Source organism: Seriola aureovittata, chromosome 10 (genome assembly GCF_021018895.1).
Source record: "Seriola aureovittata isolate HTS-2021-v1 ecotype China chromosome 10, ASM2101889v1, whole genome shotgun sequence".
NCBI lineage: Eukaryota > Metazoa > Chordata > Actinopteri > Carangiformes > Carangidae > Seriola > Seriola aureovittata.
In genome coordinates this window covers 11,553,772-11,569,623 of record NC_079373.1, presented here as the reverse complement: position 1 = coordinate 11,569,623, position 15,852 = coordinate 11,553,772, and the positions used below count along the sequence as shown (strand labels likewise).

The following is a 15,852-nucleotide window of genomic DNA, read 5'->3' as shown; positions in this document are numbered from 1 at the left end:
CCTGATGAATGTATAATTTATTAAGCAAGACTATAACCATCTTCACATATCTGAGTTGTTTAATTTTGTTCAAAACAAAAGTCTTCAGTTCATTTAAATATAGTGTTGATTTAGTGACATTAGCTGTCCTTTTCTTTGTTCTTTTGTTTCCTCTGTGATGCCATATCTTTCAGTTTAGAGTCCAGTTTTCTTTGTAGGTAAGCTTTCTTGTTGGGATCCATGGATTTGTCTTTCTTCCCACTGCCGGCATAAAGAACGCCTTCTTTGCTTATTCTCATCCGAGCATGAGACTTGGCTTTATCTCCACAGCCGTGAACCTAAACAGGGTTTACAACATGATGATTAGATTTTTGGAGAAAACACAAAACTCAACACACCATCATTTTCTTACATTAAAGCTGTCACTTATGGTGAAATATCAGCACACAGACTTTTAAAATACTTTCCTGACACTGTCCATACTTTTTGAGTGACAACTGCATCACCACATCTGCTAAATCCCACCTACACAGCACTACCAAAAACACCAACCAAAAAATACCATTTGTGGTATGTCCCTGTCTTACCTCTGGTATATGATGACTGAGGCAGTACTGCCTGTTGCAAAAAATGCAAAGCTGTCCAAGGGTTAGCACAGATGCTTTACACTTGACAAAACTGCACACACTGTCGGCCTTTTTGACAGCGTTGATAAGCGTGTCAAAGTCATCATCGGGAGCAGCTGCTGCAGCAATGTCGCAGGCGCCCGCCTTTGTTCGGTTCTTTCCTGGCAGAGAAATGATAGAGTTTTAGAGACATTAGACAAAGGTTTCACGTGGCAGACATGTGAGAAAACTGTTAAAATTTAGATGTTTCTAATACGAACCTTTGGCCTTCTTGGATGACTGGGTCTGAGCTGGTGGGATATTGTTCTGCTGTTTTTTCCGTTGAGCATTTTCTTCTCTTTTCTGTTGCTCCCTCTTCATTCGCTCCAAATGTAAACTTTTCAAATCTAATGGAGAATGAGACCGCGGCTCACTTTGGGGATTTGGGATTGTTTCCTCTTCCCGGGCTTCTTCTTCTTCTTCTTCTCCTTGTGTCGAGTCCTCAGCTGGTGCTGAAACCAGGGGCCTGGACACACTGATACACCTGTCTTTCCCCTCACCTTTGCTCTCGTGCACAAGTCCCAGCTCCTCAGCGATCTGGTGGACCAGCAGGCGGTCATGAGAGTTAAAAGATGATGGGAATTGTATTTCACTCTGATTTAAGTCCTTCAGAAAGTTCTCCACCTGCTCTCTGATCTCAGTGCATCTGTTCTTGTTCTGTTGTTCCTCTGTGAGTGTTGATGCAGGGGATTTTTTGTACTTCTCTGAACCAGCAGTGTTTTCCTTACTGCTGCTACCACTCGATTTCTTCTGCCCTTGCTTCACCTTGCTGCGAGCCTGATCTTTGACACTTTGTTTGGTAGATGCGGAGCTGCTGGCAGACGTATTAGCCTTACTGTCTTTGTGGTCACGGGTGTAGTTCTGTGGCACGATATCTTGGATGTACTCAAAAGCTGTTCTGACTTCACCAAACTCAGTCATATGATCAATCAGGGACTTCAAGAAAGCATGATTCTGGACAGTTTGTGTGTCACACACAACGGCAATGTGGCGTCTTGCACGTGTAACAGCCACATTTATCCTTCTGTCCTCCGCCAGAAAGCCAACGTCCCCTAAAATAAAAAAAAAATGAACAAATATGTTTGTATGTATGTAAACTCATTTTGCTGAGGTCCATGGTGTGGCAGAAACAGATATGACAAAACAAATTACCTTTTCTGTTGGATCGAACTAATGACAACACAACAGCCTCTTTCTCTCTGCCCTGAAATCCATCTACGGACTTTATCTCCAGCTCTGGATGCCTCGTAGACAGTTTCTGACGCAGAAGATCGACCTATACAGGAATGAAAACATCAAAACCAAATCACTGAGTCAATTTAAGACACAAATGTTAGATCTTTTGGTTTAATTTTAGATTTCAAGTTTACAGCATGACTACGTAACTTTTGCTGAGCAGTAGCGACAGTGGCCTTTGCAGCCACAAGTGATAATTACAGGACGCTGGCGCATGAAATTCTCTTGGGCTCCGAGTCCGAGTGAACAAGGATACGGGAAGCAGCGTATTCATATGAGCTAACAGCTCATGTACAGACAACAAAGCCTGTCAGTCGCTAATGCAACAAACACAAAATCATCATCTCCACACAAACCAGCAATCTTGCTGTTCCCTCATGTCAAGTCAGCATTTGGCTAATCTGTGCAGAACAGTGAGTTAGCTTCTTCTTATAGCTAGCTGAAGACTTATATTTTGTGGCGTGTGATGTAGTGCTGTGAATTGTTAAGCACTTCTCGTGGATGATCGTGCCTGCGTAAACCAAATTACATAGTGCAAGAACAGGCATTCAGAACGCAGAGTGGGAATGATAGAGGCGCCATTCTCGGGCGCCCTATTACAAGTCAGTGTACCACTGAATGATGTTTAAGATGTTATTTTGAGGAAAACAGTTGCATAATGTTGCTTTCATAATGACTTACCTGTAAATTGTATGGGGCAATAACAGCTATGTCTTTAGCTCTAATCCCAGCTTCAGTCAAAGCCTTTATGTGCAGTTCAACAATGTCTACCTCACCTGAGGATACAGTACACACACAGTTAGATCCCATACAACTCAAACAGTTAAGACATTCTGGATTTTTGCAATAAAAACAACCAACCTTGATTGCCTTTGGACTGCTCATCTGTGACCTCCATTTCACTCAGACCACAGCCTGCTGTGTCAATCAGAAGAAGCGGCGTGCTGGTCTCTTCAACACAGGTGACTCCTGGTAGATCTCTGTTTGAATCAGGTACAGCGTATTTAACAGTTATTTCAATGAGTTATCCTTCACTGAAATACAGTGAGATATGTTCCTTAACTAAACTGATTCTCACTTTAATAAATGTTTCTCCACAGAGCTGTGAGCAGTCAGTCTTCCCTGGTACATCTCTTTGGAGGCCCACTCCATGATGGCACTGTTCATGCGGTACTGAACTGTCAGCATACGGACCACTGAGTCCCCATACATCTGGATAAGTCTCTCCATAAGACTGAGAGACAAGCCTTTGGATGCAGCGCTGTGGGAAACAATATGCGCAAACAATAAAAATCCTGTAAAAAGATCTTTTAAAAAAGCTCTGAAAAGTAATTCCCTTGGTTAGCTTTTTACTTTGACCAACAAGACTATGCTATTTACTGTTAAAGCTACAACAGTTCAGAGCTGAGAGGCTTAGCAAACAAATCAGTTAGTTGGTTAACAGAAAATTAATCACAAACTATTTCAGTGCTTTAGTTCATTTTGCAAGCAAAATGTCAGAAAAGTCTCAAAAAGTTTCTCAAATATCAGGATTTTCTGCTTTTGTTTAGCAAGAAGAGAATCTGTGGGCTCAGGACTGTTGGTCAGAGAAAAATAGTTTGAAGACGCTACCTTGGGAAGGACATTTTGCACCATTTTCTGACAGTTTGTGGCAAACTCATCAATTAATTGAGAAAATAATATGCAGATTAAGCAATAATGAAAATAATTGTTAGTTGTAACCAGTTTAGTCAGTTTTGCTTATTTCAGACAACAGATTTCTATATTTGTGTTTTTGCCTGTTCTCCTCTCGCTGGTTTGAAATAGGGTGGGCTAGTTGGTAAAGGATGATATATTTCTGTTCACTGAGCTTACAAACATTTGAATTCAGTATAAAAATATGATGATGACATGATGTGGGGTTGTTTCTGAGAGCTAAACTCTTAGAAATAATGATTTGTTTTTACGTTATCCTTGATTGTTGCTTATTTAGACATAAAAATTTACAGTTATAGAAAAATGCTTCAGATTTAAAACCAGTCTTTAAGGAAAATGTTTTAGCTGCACAGAATATTAAGTGTTAATATAAATGTATGAAAAAGAAAAATAATTTTTTTACATTCGTGATTTAATAGTAGGTGGTAACTGCTTGTAGTCTCCAGCCAGAATGCACTTGCGCGCTTTGAGCAGGGCGATCCAGCAGCTGCTCTCCAGGGCCTGGGCGCACTCGTCTATCACCACCCAATCGAAATGCTCTGCTGGCAGGAACTTCAGAGGGCCGTCATCACAAGCACCTGCAGACACAGACAAGTGCTCACTGATTGCATTTCAGCATCACTGCTACAACTGAATGATATTTTCTTCACTCAAGGCCATTACTGACCTGTGTTGGTTGATAAAACAACATCAGCACTTTTTAGGATCTGGGCAATGGCTGTTGCTTCCCTGGTTTTCAGCTCTTTTCTTAGCTCCCCTATTTCTCTTCTGAAATTCACCCGCTCGCCTTTTTCATGTGACTTCTTCATTCCCATCTTGAAAATAAATAAATACAATATTTAAAAATCATACAAAATGGCACAAACACTTGTAGGAGCACATGCTCAAATACTTACAAAAGCTTTATCGATGTCTTTACGGATGTCAGTGATGATGTTTGCGTTGTCACTCTGGGCGAGGATGGCATCCAGTGAATGTTTCTGAATTGACTCCAGCAGTCTGGCAGGGTGACCCAGCCTCAGGACTTTGGCCTTGCATCGGGCTAACCTCTCTACTAAATTATCCACAGCCACGTTAGATGAGGCACAGCACAGGATCTGCACAAACACAAGTACCCGATGAAAATGAAATAAAAATGACTAGTCTAGACTAGTGTGTAGACGGAGATTCTGCAGCAACAACGACTACTAACATAATCAGTGGAGACAATATGTTCACATTTACACTAATAAATTCAACTTTCTGGACCTTTTGGCCTTGTTTGACTGCTTGCAGAATGATTTCCACCACTGTGGTGGTTTTCCCAGTGCCCGGAGGTCCATGAATCACAGCCAGTTCTCTCTGAGACAAAGCAAACGACACAGCTTCTCTTTGGGAATCATCCAGGTTCAAGTTAAAGAATCCAACCTCATCTGATGAAACATAAAAGATGTATAGCCAGAATTAGTCTCATTATTTAGCTACTACCGAGCCATACAGCAAATTGAAGGCCTAATTGTTGATAATATTTCCTTTGTAAAGTATGACTTACTTGGCTGTGACTGAGAAGAGGGTTTGGTGTCTCCAAAAAGAACACTGATCAGATTGGCAGCTGTTCCATTGCTGTATCTGTTTAATGCATTCAAGGCACTGGAAGCACAAAAACACACAGTACACATTAGTCGTTCTAAGGTTTCTCAGCTCACTTTTAACTGCACGTAGTTCGTAACGACTTTACAGTGAGAACTTTACTTTGTTACTCACTTTTTCATTCGTTTGTAGGTGACATCATTTGCCAACTTCAAAAGGATGTAAAGAGCGTCTGTGTCAAAACTGAGGCCATCCTTTGAATCATCAAAGGCCACACTTATAGAAGCTTGGCTGACCCTCGTCACTATCCCTGTGGCAATCTGAGAGTCTGCGGTGCATCCACCAGTGTCATACAATCCAACTATATCACCTGTAACAAAAGATATAAACACCACATTAAGCAAAATATGAAACCAAAGTAACAAGAAACAACAAAGATCAAATGCTTTATTTTTCCATCTCACCAGGTCCAAAGCTGTTGCTTGGTAGAGATGAGAAACCAAGATGCTTTCTTGGCTCTAGGATGACGACTGTGCGACCATACAAGCCTGTGGACTGACTTCCTATCTGCAGTTTCAGCAAGCAAACACCTTTATTTTGAAGATCCTTGAGAGAGATGTTCTCCTGCCATAGCCTGATGAGACAAAACAAGACTGTAATTTTATAATGGCATGTACCAATAATGAGATTTTGTTTCTTTTTTTATATATTTTTTGGTAAAATAGGTTAAGATCAAAGGCCTGCCTTTCCTCAAAAACATACCATAATCCCTGTCTAGAAAAAGGATATCCACTATAATGTACATAAAGTTTGGTATATTCGTCTTGGGGCCAACTACTCAGTTTGTAAAAACAGATGTATAATAGCTTCTGCGGCTCTGGGGGAGTTTTTTGTCAAGTCTGATGCCTAATTTCTACTAATTGCATCTGTATGGCTGCATCATGTCATTTGCCCATGTCAGCTGAAGTCAATGCTGACCATCTGCATGCAGCGAAAAATTTATGAATGCACTGACAAACACTTATGAACAAGACATGTGTGTCCACTGTCAGCGTCTGTCTTTATACTTATATTATATCATTATACTATATCCAGCCCTTGCGAAAATAACCCAGATAGGTTGGACTTGGGTGCATCAAATTAGGGAACCTGCATTTCAAATTGAGACTGTGGAATTTCAAAGATGTGGGCATTTCTCTGGCAGGAATACACTAAGGAGTGGCATTATGGGAAGTGTAGGACCCAGTATTTTGGAGCTTGACCTGTACCAGAGTCTAAAACTCATGACTCTTCTTCTGCTTTATCATTGACCTCTCTTTTTGAATTTGTCTCTTCCAAGTATTACAGTCTGGATGCTATTGTGCTTACCTGGTCTCCTCAATTTCAGCTTCCCTCTCCTGCTGTAGAAGCTCAAGTGTCTTTGACACAAATTGTTCAACTGCCATCATTCACTAAAAAAAGACCAAAAAGTAATAATGAAAAAAAAAAATCACTGTAAAAAAACATTTCCCAATACAAGTCAGTACAACTTCACCTAAGCTACAGATCAGGAGAGGTTCCACTTATCACCTGTTTTTAACTGCTACATTTTAATGTCATACACATCAGGTCACATTAGACTGATAAAACCTGATGTTGTAAATGACAGATATGTTAGTTCTCCTATCAACAAGGGTGACTCTCACTAGTTGTGGAGAGTAAACTAAGTACGTTTATACAAGTACAACACTTAAAAGTAATTCTGATGTAATTGTACTTTACTTGAGTATTTGCATTTCACACTTTTATACTTCCACATCCACTAAATGTCAGATGCTAATATTGTACTTTGTACTTATTACCACTAATAAGTACCACTTTTTTGTATCACGAATAAATGTGATTTAAATTTGCTTCACACCAGCCATGAAGCTACAACATAAAATCCAGCATACACAGTAATGAATCAGTAATCATTATCCAATAATATTACACTACACTGGGATGATCATTCTGCTGCATAATGAGTTATGATACTCTACTTGTACCTAAATAAATTTTAAATGCAGACTTTTGTTTTTAATGGAGTATTTTTATGATTGTGGTATTGGTAACTTCAATGAAGTAAGAAGTCACAACCAACCTTCCCCACTATATCTCACAGCTCATGTAAAAATGTCCAACATGGTGCATTTTTATACAAAGCTCGAGGTTTGGCCTCTCGTGCATCATCATTATATTCAACTGTAGTTATCGGTAAGTGTCATACATGAGATAAAACAAGCCGAGTGCCAAGAGGTAGTTTAAATGCTGACATGTTAGCTTGCTAACCACACTGCACTCAAACCACTTACTTTAGCTACAGTTAGCAAGCGAGAATGACACTCACCCATTAACGTTAGATATCTGAAAAGAGCCCGAAAGAGCAGAAGACCCAACAGCTAATGTTAGTTAATCATGCGGGACAACTTGTAACTGTCTTGGTCATATCTTCTGTGGTGAGTTGGTTTGTTTGACGCATGTCGTCTTCTTTGAATGTGCTAACTCGTTAACATGTTAGCCACACTGCCACCTACCTGCTCAGATGACTTCTGTCACAGACTGTGTTGCCAAATTTTACTGACAAAACGAAACCTAATCCGAGTCTAGAAACCGCCTAAGCGCCATAAAAGTAGCCATATTTTTTATTTGAATTTGTGTTTTTTTTGTGTTTTGAGTATTTATAAGAAACAAGAAGCACCTGCCTTGCCTGCATGCACCCGTCCCTTTCACCGCACACAGTATCCTTGACTCTTATCTCTCCCCTTGCTCCTCCGTTACAGTTTTAAAAAAATGTGGAATATAGACAAGGTAACAAACAGTAGCCCAAACTATTACAACCCTCCTAAATCATTTATTGCCCGCGCAGGTGGGGGGTGAACAGCCGAATCTGGCAACACTGCTCGCAGGCCACATGCACTACCTTTATTTTGAAAAGCTCACAATGCGGAAGTTACACAGCGTCATTCACCCACCAGAAACACGTTGAGCTAAGTTGTCAATCAAACTGGCCCCAGCCGCTCGACAGCCGAGCCCAAGTTGTTTATCATAAATTCAGGTTATAAGTTTTAACATTATGGACGGGGCCGTGTTGGCTCGTTGCTCTGTATGGTTTCAGACCGCAGGAGAACATACTGGTTTTTAATCTGCCAGATCCCAGTCAGGAAGGAAGCACTTGCGCTGCAAACCTGCAGATCTGAGCTAACCCATTTTTATTTAACTGCTTCACGACGCCTTTTACTGCCCTTTTGGAAATGAGAACGACGCTAGTCCTGTTGCACGGCATCTCATGCTGCTGGTTGGCCAGTGCTACACTTTCAAAAACTGATGCCAAGAAGTCGCATAAAGCTGAGGCTGAGGTGAGTAACTTCAGGTCATTACCTTGAAATGGGTGTGAGCTGTCAAGTCTTCTGTTTGCCTGGCATGTCACTGTACTCTCCTGAATTTCCCAGTTTCAGGCAGAGGCCCTTATCCTCGCCTGTCACTGGTAATCTGTCACTGAAATGTGCTCCCTTTTCTCTTTGATCCCACTGTTTAGACATCTCCAGCTGAGTTATCTGTGTTGGAGAGAGGCCTCGTTGTGTCAGACCCGCACTGGAAAGACATAGTGAAGGAGGAAAAAAGACACTGTGCTCACATCAAGAAAACATTTCAGGGACCTGTACTGGGATATGTCACACCAGTAAGGCTGAAATGCAGTCACTGGCACATCTACATTATGCTTTGCCGCTGTTCACCATTTGACAACACCATTAGCACAGCATCAAAGGAGAGGTTCAGAGGTTTTCAAGTCTGCCCTAATACAATACTCACATGCCCATATTTACATTGGAAGAGTCTGACACTGCAGTTCTTACTCGCCAAACTGGCTGTCAGCAGATCCTTTTCATTTCATGACAAGAATGTAAGAGATGTGTGTGTGTGCGGGTGGGTGGCAGGGGGTCGGGGGACCGGCATTGTGATGGACCAAAATGAATCAATAATTGAAATAATCATTAGTTGCAGCCTTAAACTTTAGGAGATACCCAATGTTACCATCTCTTACATTGGCGTTGTACGAGGAGGAATAATGGGAGTGTCCAACAACTCCTTCAACATGTATATGGGACTGACTTGAAAATATATGAACCTATCCTTGAGTGTTTCACGTGTATGGTTTGACACTGTATCTGAACTACACATCTTAATTTCCCACCCTGCAGTGGAATTCCCACGGCTATGACGTTGCCAAAATGTTTGGCTCCAAATTGACCTCATTGTCTCCAGTGTGGCTTCAGCTCCGCCGACGAGGACCTGAGACCTTTGACGTTACGGGACTCCATGACCATGACCCAGGTAGGCGACCCAATGAAAATGAGTCAATGACAGTCAGACAGGAAGCACTCCTCTAGTCTTGGTTACTTATCAAAGTAACAGATGGACTAATGCACGTAAAGTAAAAGGGTCTGTTTGTCTTTCCAGGATGGGTCAAAGCTGTACGCAAGTCTAACAAAAAAGTCAGGATGGGTGAGTAGATGTCCTCCTCACACCCAACAACTCCGATCTGATGATGTGGCTCAGTGCAAGTGGTTTCAGATAGGACTCTTTTGTTCACTTATTTAAATGCTCCATTGTCTGTGCTCTAAGTGCCTCGGCTGTTATTTGATGGCTGGTCTTACCAGGACTACATGATCGTGCTGGGGAGTGAGGATGAGATAGAGGAACTGGGAAGTGAGCTGGTGGATGTTGCAAAGGTAATACAGTGTTGTGTTCAGCTTTATCCCTCTTGCAACAGTGTACGATGTTTGTGCAGTCTGTCTAATACTGCTGTTGCCTTGCAGACTGAAGGTTTTGACGGCTTCACCTTGGAGCTGTGGAGCCAACTGGGAGGGAACAAAAGAAAGTGAGTTATTTTAACGCCAGACCAATATTCTAACTCTTGACATTTTGTCTTTGTCTTTTTGAGATGATTCAAGAAGGAAATAAAATTAATCAAACATGTTTAATCTCCTCCGTCCAGGGAGCTGGTGCATTTGGTGAAACACATATGTGAGGCTTTGAAGGCAAAAAGATTAGACTGCATTCTTGTTATTCCACCTGCTGTCACAAGGTGAATGAAAATGATTTACTTTAAACAACTATAAATGTAAAAACAAACAGAAATTGGTGCTGACTTTCCATTGGTTTGGTGTTTTTCTTTTCAATCATGATCAGTTCGGGGCAGCCGGGTATGTTCGGCAGGGAGGAGTTTGAACAGTTGGCTCCAGTAGTCGATGGATTCAGCCTCATGACATACGACTATTCCAGTGGTGCCAGGTGAGTGCACAGGCACAGGCGATGTATATTTGTTAAGGAAGAAATGGAGATGAATTAGGTAGTGAAATGATTAAAGTAACCGACAAACTGACAGCTACAAGAAGATCCACAGAATAAATGCAGACAATCTTCTGAGTTCTGCTTTTTTTTTTTTTAATAGACCGGGCCCAAGTTCTCCCCTGCCCTGGATAAGAGACTGTGTCCTCCAGCTTGCACCCACCACTCAGTGGAGGCAAAAGATCCTACTGGGACTCAATTTGTATGGCCTTGATTTTGCAAGTCAGGGAACAGAGCCAATCCTGGGAGGAAGGTAAGATAATACAGATACAGATACGACTACTGCAGGAATAGTTTCACATTATAGTAAATAAAGTTTCACATGTTTCAATAGAAAGAGTACTCTGCTGATTTGCACTCCTATAACACTGTCAGACTCATTGTTCTTCCTTCTCAAACTCTGACGTGTATTATCCACAATGCAACTCAACTCAGGTATTTTATGCTAGTAGCAGCTAATCTTGTTTCTCGCTGCTAGCCTTTGTCAGAGATGATGACCGGGCCACAGAGGTCTGACAAACTCACTTCTGTCGAATTCCACATCCTGAGATTTTTTTTCATTTTCAAACTTGCAGTGTTCAGTTTATCAGACTTGACGTAGGTCCCGCTGGAGCCACAACAGACTTTAGGCAACTTTTTTTTACACCCATGGTAGTGCTACACAAGACCTGTAGACAGAATATGATGTTGATGACTTTAAAGCCCCTTAAAACTTTCAAATCTCTATAACATACAATATTCATGACCAAATAAACAAAAATCGAAGTTAAAGTTTGGAAAAGAGAACATCGCCTGTATATGTGTAGTTTGATCCGAATTTATTGGCCTGGAAACAACACAACAACTGCGATCAGATTTTTGATTCACATGTTGCTGAACTCTGACTGGTGCACAGAAGTATGTGATGTCACCTTTTTCCAACTAAGCCCCGCCCTCATCAAACCAGTGAGAAGAGTAGACAAAAACACAAATACAAAAACCGTTCATGTGAAATAACTTTTCTAACTTTTGGCAAAAAAAAAAAATTGTGTTACAGTAAGAGGCCGGGGGAGGCCAGTAGGTTGTCAGGGCCTAACTCTTATCTTTCATTTTCTGTAGGTACATTGAGATTTTGCGAGAACACAGGCCCAAACTTCTCTGGGATGAATATTCTGCAGAGCATCACTTCAGTTACAAGAGGTAATAATAGTATAGTACTTTGAAAGAGCAAATATTTGCTTCCAACAGCCTTTTTTTACACAAGATCTGTCCCTGCCCTTTCATTTCAGGAACAATGCTGTTAAACACGTGGTGTACTTTCCATCACTGAAGGTAAAACTCTTCACATTTTAAGTTAGTTTGTGGGTTAACACAGTTGCAGCATAAATAATGTTAAGACTAGGTGCCATTTACTTCATAGCTGAACTTGTGTTTACAGTAACGTGGAGATTAACATTATTTTAATTATTTTACAGTCAATCTACCTGAGAGTCTCTTTAGCCACTGAGCTGGGAACTGGAATTTCTTTATGGGAATTGGGACAAGGACTGGATTATTTCTATGATCTCCTATGAGAGTTGGACTTGATAGTGAAGACTGGGGACCTTGGATCATCAGCACATTGATTCTTTCTTTTTTTTTTTTTTTGAACATGGTGCACCAAAAACTCAGGTGGTGTATGCAGGTATTTTTTTTTCTGTGTGAGCAACTGAAATGAACTCTGATATGAGCCATTGACAGGGTGTAGTTAATACTCAACCTGTGCAGTGTCATAAAAGTGTTGAGAAATCTTGTTTAAATGACTGAACTGGGATTTGTTGATTTAATAGGTCCAAGCAGCAGCCAAAAGGTACTTGAGTATGTTTTATTCCTGTTTGTCAATGATGTTGTGAAAACTTGTGCAGTTCAGTCAGAGTGCAGTGACACATCTCCATTCAGCAACAGAAAGTGCATGATCATCAGTATGTATAAAATTTAAATGAAGGGGTATATTCTTGTTCAGAGGCCGTCAAGAGTTCAAGTGCCACAGACATCTGTTCAGTCTATTTGACTCACCATTGCTTACAAACATTTCTGCTCTTGGACGCAGCTTTGCTCGCCGTGAAGATTAATCCAATTTTCTGGCTTTAAGCATCCACCATCGAGAATACATCTGCTCCTGATACCAAGTTTGTTTTCTTTTGGTTGTTTTTGTCATTTTTCAAATCTTCAAATCAAGACATTTGATTGTGTGGTTTTTATTAGATTTATAATAACAGCATTGACAAGTAATGAAGTTGTATTTACAGTGTTGCCAAACATTTGTTCTGCTGCAGCATCTTCCAGTATTTATCTCAGATGAATGTTTGTTTAATTACATGAATATAAATGTTAAACAGATAAGCTGATGAATTTCAGTGCTCCTGATTCAAACATTACTATTTTTACTTGGCACTACAGAGCAGGATTAGATTGTTTACAGCAAGGGAGGTCGACTCCATGTTCTGACCAGTTATCAGGTGTCTGTCTATGACCACATGCACAGCATCTTCTTGACTTGCTGGAAAACACAGAGATAAACAAGAGAGGGGGGGTTGGTTTAGTTTTATAAATGCAGATTAAGTCTTTTACTGTGCTGATTTAGTATCTGTGCTCTGAAGGTCAGCTCACCTGTGTATGACCCTCCACTGTCTTTCACAAAGTCTTCCACAATCAGGGGCAGGTTGGCAAAGTCAGGCCTCCGCACCAGTTCAAACACTGAGGGCTTTTAACAAAAACAGTCACTGTTAATTACATTGAACATAAATATATTTGGGTATATTACCTTCATGTTTACTTGAGGAAGACTAACCCCTGTTAAACTATAGCCACTGAAGATCCACTTCTGTCCCTCAGTGGCACAGCACAGAGCTGACACGCCTTGTCCCACTGCACAGACTGGCTCTGCACACACACGGGGGAAAAAAAAAAAAAAATCAACCTTTATCCAAGAACGTACAGATTACATACTGACTGCTTTTAAAATGAGCCTCACACTCACTTTGGTGAGAGATGAAGTGTGTGAGAATGCGGTGCAGAGAGCCGCTGTGTGCCAGGTCATTCAGCGCTCCAGGGCAGTCTGGGATGAGCAGCGCCTGGTATCGGGCACCTGGAAAAGGTCGTCATGATATAATAACTGAGCAGCAGCAGCAGCAGAAACGACAGGAGCCAAGTGGCTGTGAAATGAATATTCTCACCATCTATAGATTCAAGTTTGGCTGGTGTTGCGTAAGGTTTAACATTGAAGTCCTGCACCCATCTGGCCGTGCTTTCATCCACTCCAACAAAGTCTATTGGCTTCCCCTGCAATTCAGAGAAAGACTCAGAAAGAAAGACCCTTCACCTCAGTGCAGAGAGTCAGATGATGTGCTGAGTTAGTTATACTACAGAGGTTACTGTGCAGTCATCTTCATTTTTATCCAATGTGCAGCTTATACATGTGTGATGTGCAGAGCTGAAACAATTAAGTCAATTAATTAATTAAAAATTCTTTGATAATCGATTAATCATCATTTTTAAAGCAAAAATGTCCGACATTTCCCAGTTACAACGTCTCAGTTGTGAGGGTTTAATGCTTTTGGTTTACATCAGTGTAAATTTAATGTCTCTGAATTCTAGACCATTGGTCTGATAAAACAAGCAATATGAAGACATCACTTTGGGCTTTAGGAAATTGTGTGACACATTTTTCAATATTTTCATGTTACATTTTACAAGCTAAACAATTAAAAAAAAAAACCTGATAGATTGATCAATTATGAAAATAACCATTAGTTGCAGCTCCAGTAATGTGGAAATGTCAAGCCTCCAGTGCACAATGCACATTCACTGAGAATGGAGTTTACAGTGAAGTAGGAGACATGTTTTGTGCAGTAGCTCAACCTTTAATATGAAAAATATTCAAATACTCAAACTACATCATAGATGAGGGAGAACCGTAACAATTTCTAACGAGGTAATTGACATTTTACTGGGATAAAAATAGAGCAGACACAAACTATTATTCAAACAAACATATTATTGTGTCTTATATCTGGGTAACACTTACTGATAAAGGCTTCATAAGCTGTAATTAATGACTTCATTAATGGTTAACAAATAATTTATTAATGCTTCACAGACCAGTAAAAGCCATTAATAGCAACAGCTCTTGGGTTGCCAGGTTGTGGAAAATCCTCCTCCAGCATGAAACATGGCACGCTGCTGGCATATAAATCCATTAAGGAGACCACTCCAAATCATCAAGGCTACAGTTCTAAATATTAATAAGCCATTAATAAAAGGCCGTGGGAGTCTCAGTTTTTCAATAAGCCATCAGTGAAAGTTGGTCAGCCACCTGTAAATGCTAATAAATCATTAATAAAACAATAATCCATCACATCTGTAGCTTTAATGTCGTTAGAAGCTGTTTATAAATAAGTTTTGGTCAAGACGTCCTGCAGCTCATTTATTGAAAGGTTTTAATTAATGGCTTATGATTGATCTGTCAAGCATAAAAAATATTAATTGAAGTCATTAATTACAGTTTATAAACCTTTTCTAAATGTTGCTTTATGAGACAGTGGTGCCCAAGTCTGTAGAAGAGCTTTCTGTCTTTTCTTTTCTTTGTCCCTGCCTGGATGTTACTGGTCGTCAGTCCCAATTTCTGTTTACTTGCGACCAACAGAATAAGGGACTCCACTGTGAAGGGTTTTCACTTCAGTGGCAGCTCTTTTTCAGAGAGCAGCTCAACTCAGCTGGACTCCGGACTTCCATTCAGAAGTCCGGACACAGACATTTGAAGATCATGAAAAGAAGCTTATGGAAAAGTGACCGGCTGTTCACTTTTTGCCCTTTAAAAAAAGGAGAAAAAAAGAAATAAAGTCTTACCCCAGGTGTGGCTGTCTGGAGATTAAACGCGGAGGTACAGAGACTGAAGGACTGATGGAAAGACTTCGCAGACACCCCTGAATAAACAAACACACCAGTTTAAACTCACCGCATATCTGCAACAGACAACATAGCCACTGAGCTTTAGGACAGCTGAACGTAAAGATATGAGGAAATGAGGAACAACTAGACTGATTCAGCATTGTGTGCAACACTTTGTCGCTGATGCTTCAGCTGTGTGTTAATCCACCCACCTTGAGGAAAGGCGCTCGCCACTATCAAACAAGTTGGCTTAGCAGACATTTTATTAATCTTTGTGCCCCTTCTACATTAAATATTTTCGCCTCTTTTAAAAGAATAACAAGATAACTGGATGAAATCATGCAAGAAAAAAATGTACGAGGAAGAAGTTCTGTCACCTGACAACAACATCCGCTCAAAGGATTTCAGAATAAAAGTTCAATGTCAAAGG

The 15,852-nt window shown here is 40.6% G+C and overlaps 3 protein-coding genes across 3 annotated transcripts; 1 reads left to right on the top strand and 2 right to left on the bottom strand.

Annotated features, from left to right (window-relative positions):
- On the bottom strand, positions 1-7,712 carry ighmbp2 (immunoglobulin mu DNA binding protein 2). Its single transcript, XM_056386654.1, has 16 exons — positions 7,513-7,712; positions 6,513-6,595; positions 5,609-5,778; positions 5,319-5,514; positions 5,107-5,204; positions 4,824-4,987; positions 4,472-4,672; positions 4,243-4,390; positions 3,979-4,153; positions 2,959-3,141; positions 2,742-2,860; positions 2,562-2,656; positions 1,797-1,920; positions 866-1,696; positions 567-766; positions 1-317 (listed from the first exon to the last, which is right to left on the bottom strand). Exons 2-16 carry the CDS (start codon positions 6,590-6,592, stop codon positions 120-122), a joined length of 2,982 nt encoding a protein of 993 aa, XP_056242629.1. The 5' UTR covers positions 6,593-6,595; positions 7,513-7,712; the 3' UTR covers positions 1-119.
- A 417-nt stretch (positions 7,713-8,129) lies between these two features.
- Positions 8,130-12,880, top strand: chid1 (chitinase domain containing 1). The gene is made up of 12 exons (XM_056386658.1): positions 8,130-8,521; positions 8,701-8,844; positions 9,365-9,497; positions 9,624-9,668; positions 9,789-9,895; positions 9,983-10,044; positions 10,162-10,251; positions 10,356-10,457; positions 10,618-10,767; positions 11,613-11,693; positions 11,783-11,825; positions 11,969-12,880. The coding sequence occupies exons 1-12, from the start codon at positions 8,417-8,419 to the stop codon at positions 12,065-12,067; spliced, it is 1,161 nt and encodes a 386-aa protein (XP_056242633.1). The 5' UTR covers positions 8,130-8,416; the 3' UTR covers positions 12,068-12,880.
- On the bottom strand, positions 12,715-15,813 carry gatd1 (glutamine amidotransferase class 1 domain containing 1). Its single transcript, XM_056386663.1, has 7 exons — positions 15,635-15,813; positions 15,381-15,457; positions 13,709-13,814; positions 13,513-13,620; positions 13,324-13,415; positions 13,143-13,236; positions 12,715-13,032 (listed from the first exon to the last, which is right to left on the bottom strand). Exons 1-7 carry the CDS (start codon positions 15,681-15,683, stop codon positions 12,917-12,919), a joined length of 642 nt encoding a protein of 213 aa, XP_056242638.1. The 5' UTR covers positions 15,684-15,813; the 3' UTR covers positions 12,715-12,916.
- Positions 15,814-15,852: the final 39 nt, after the last annotated feature.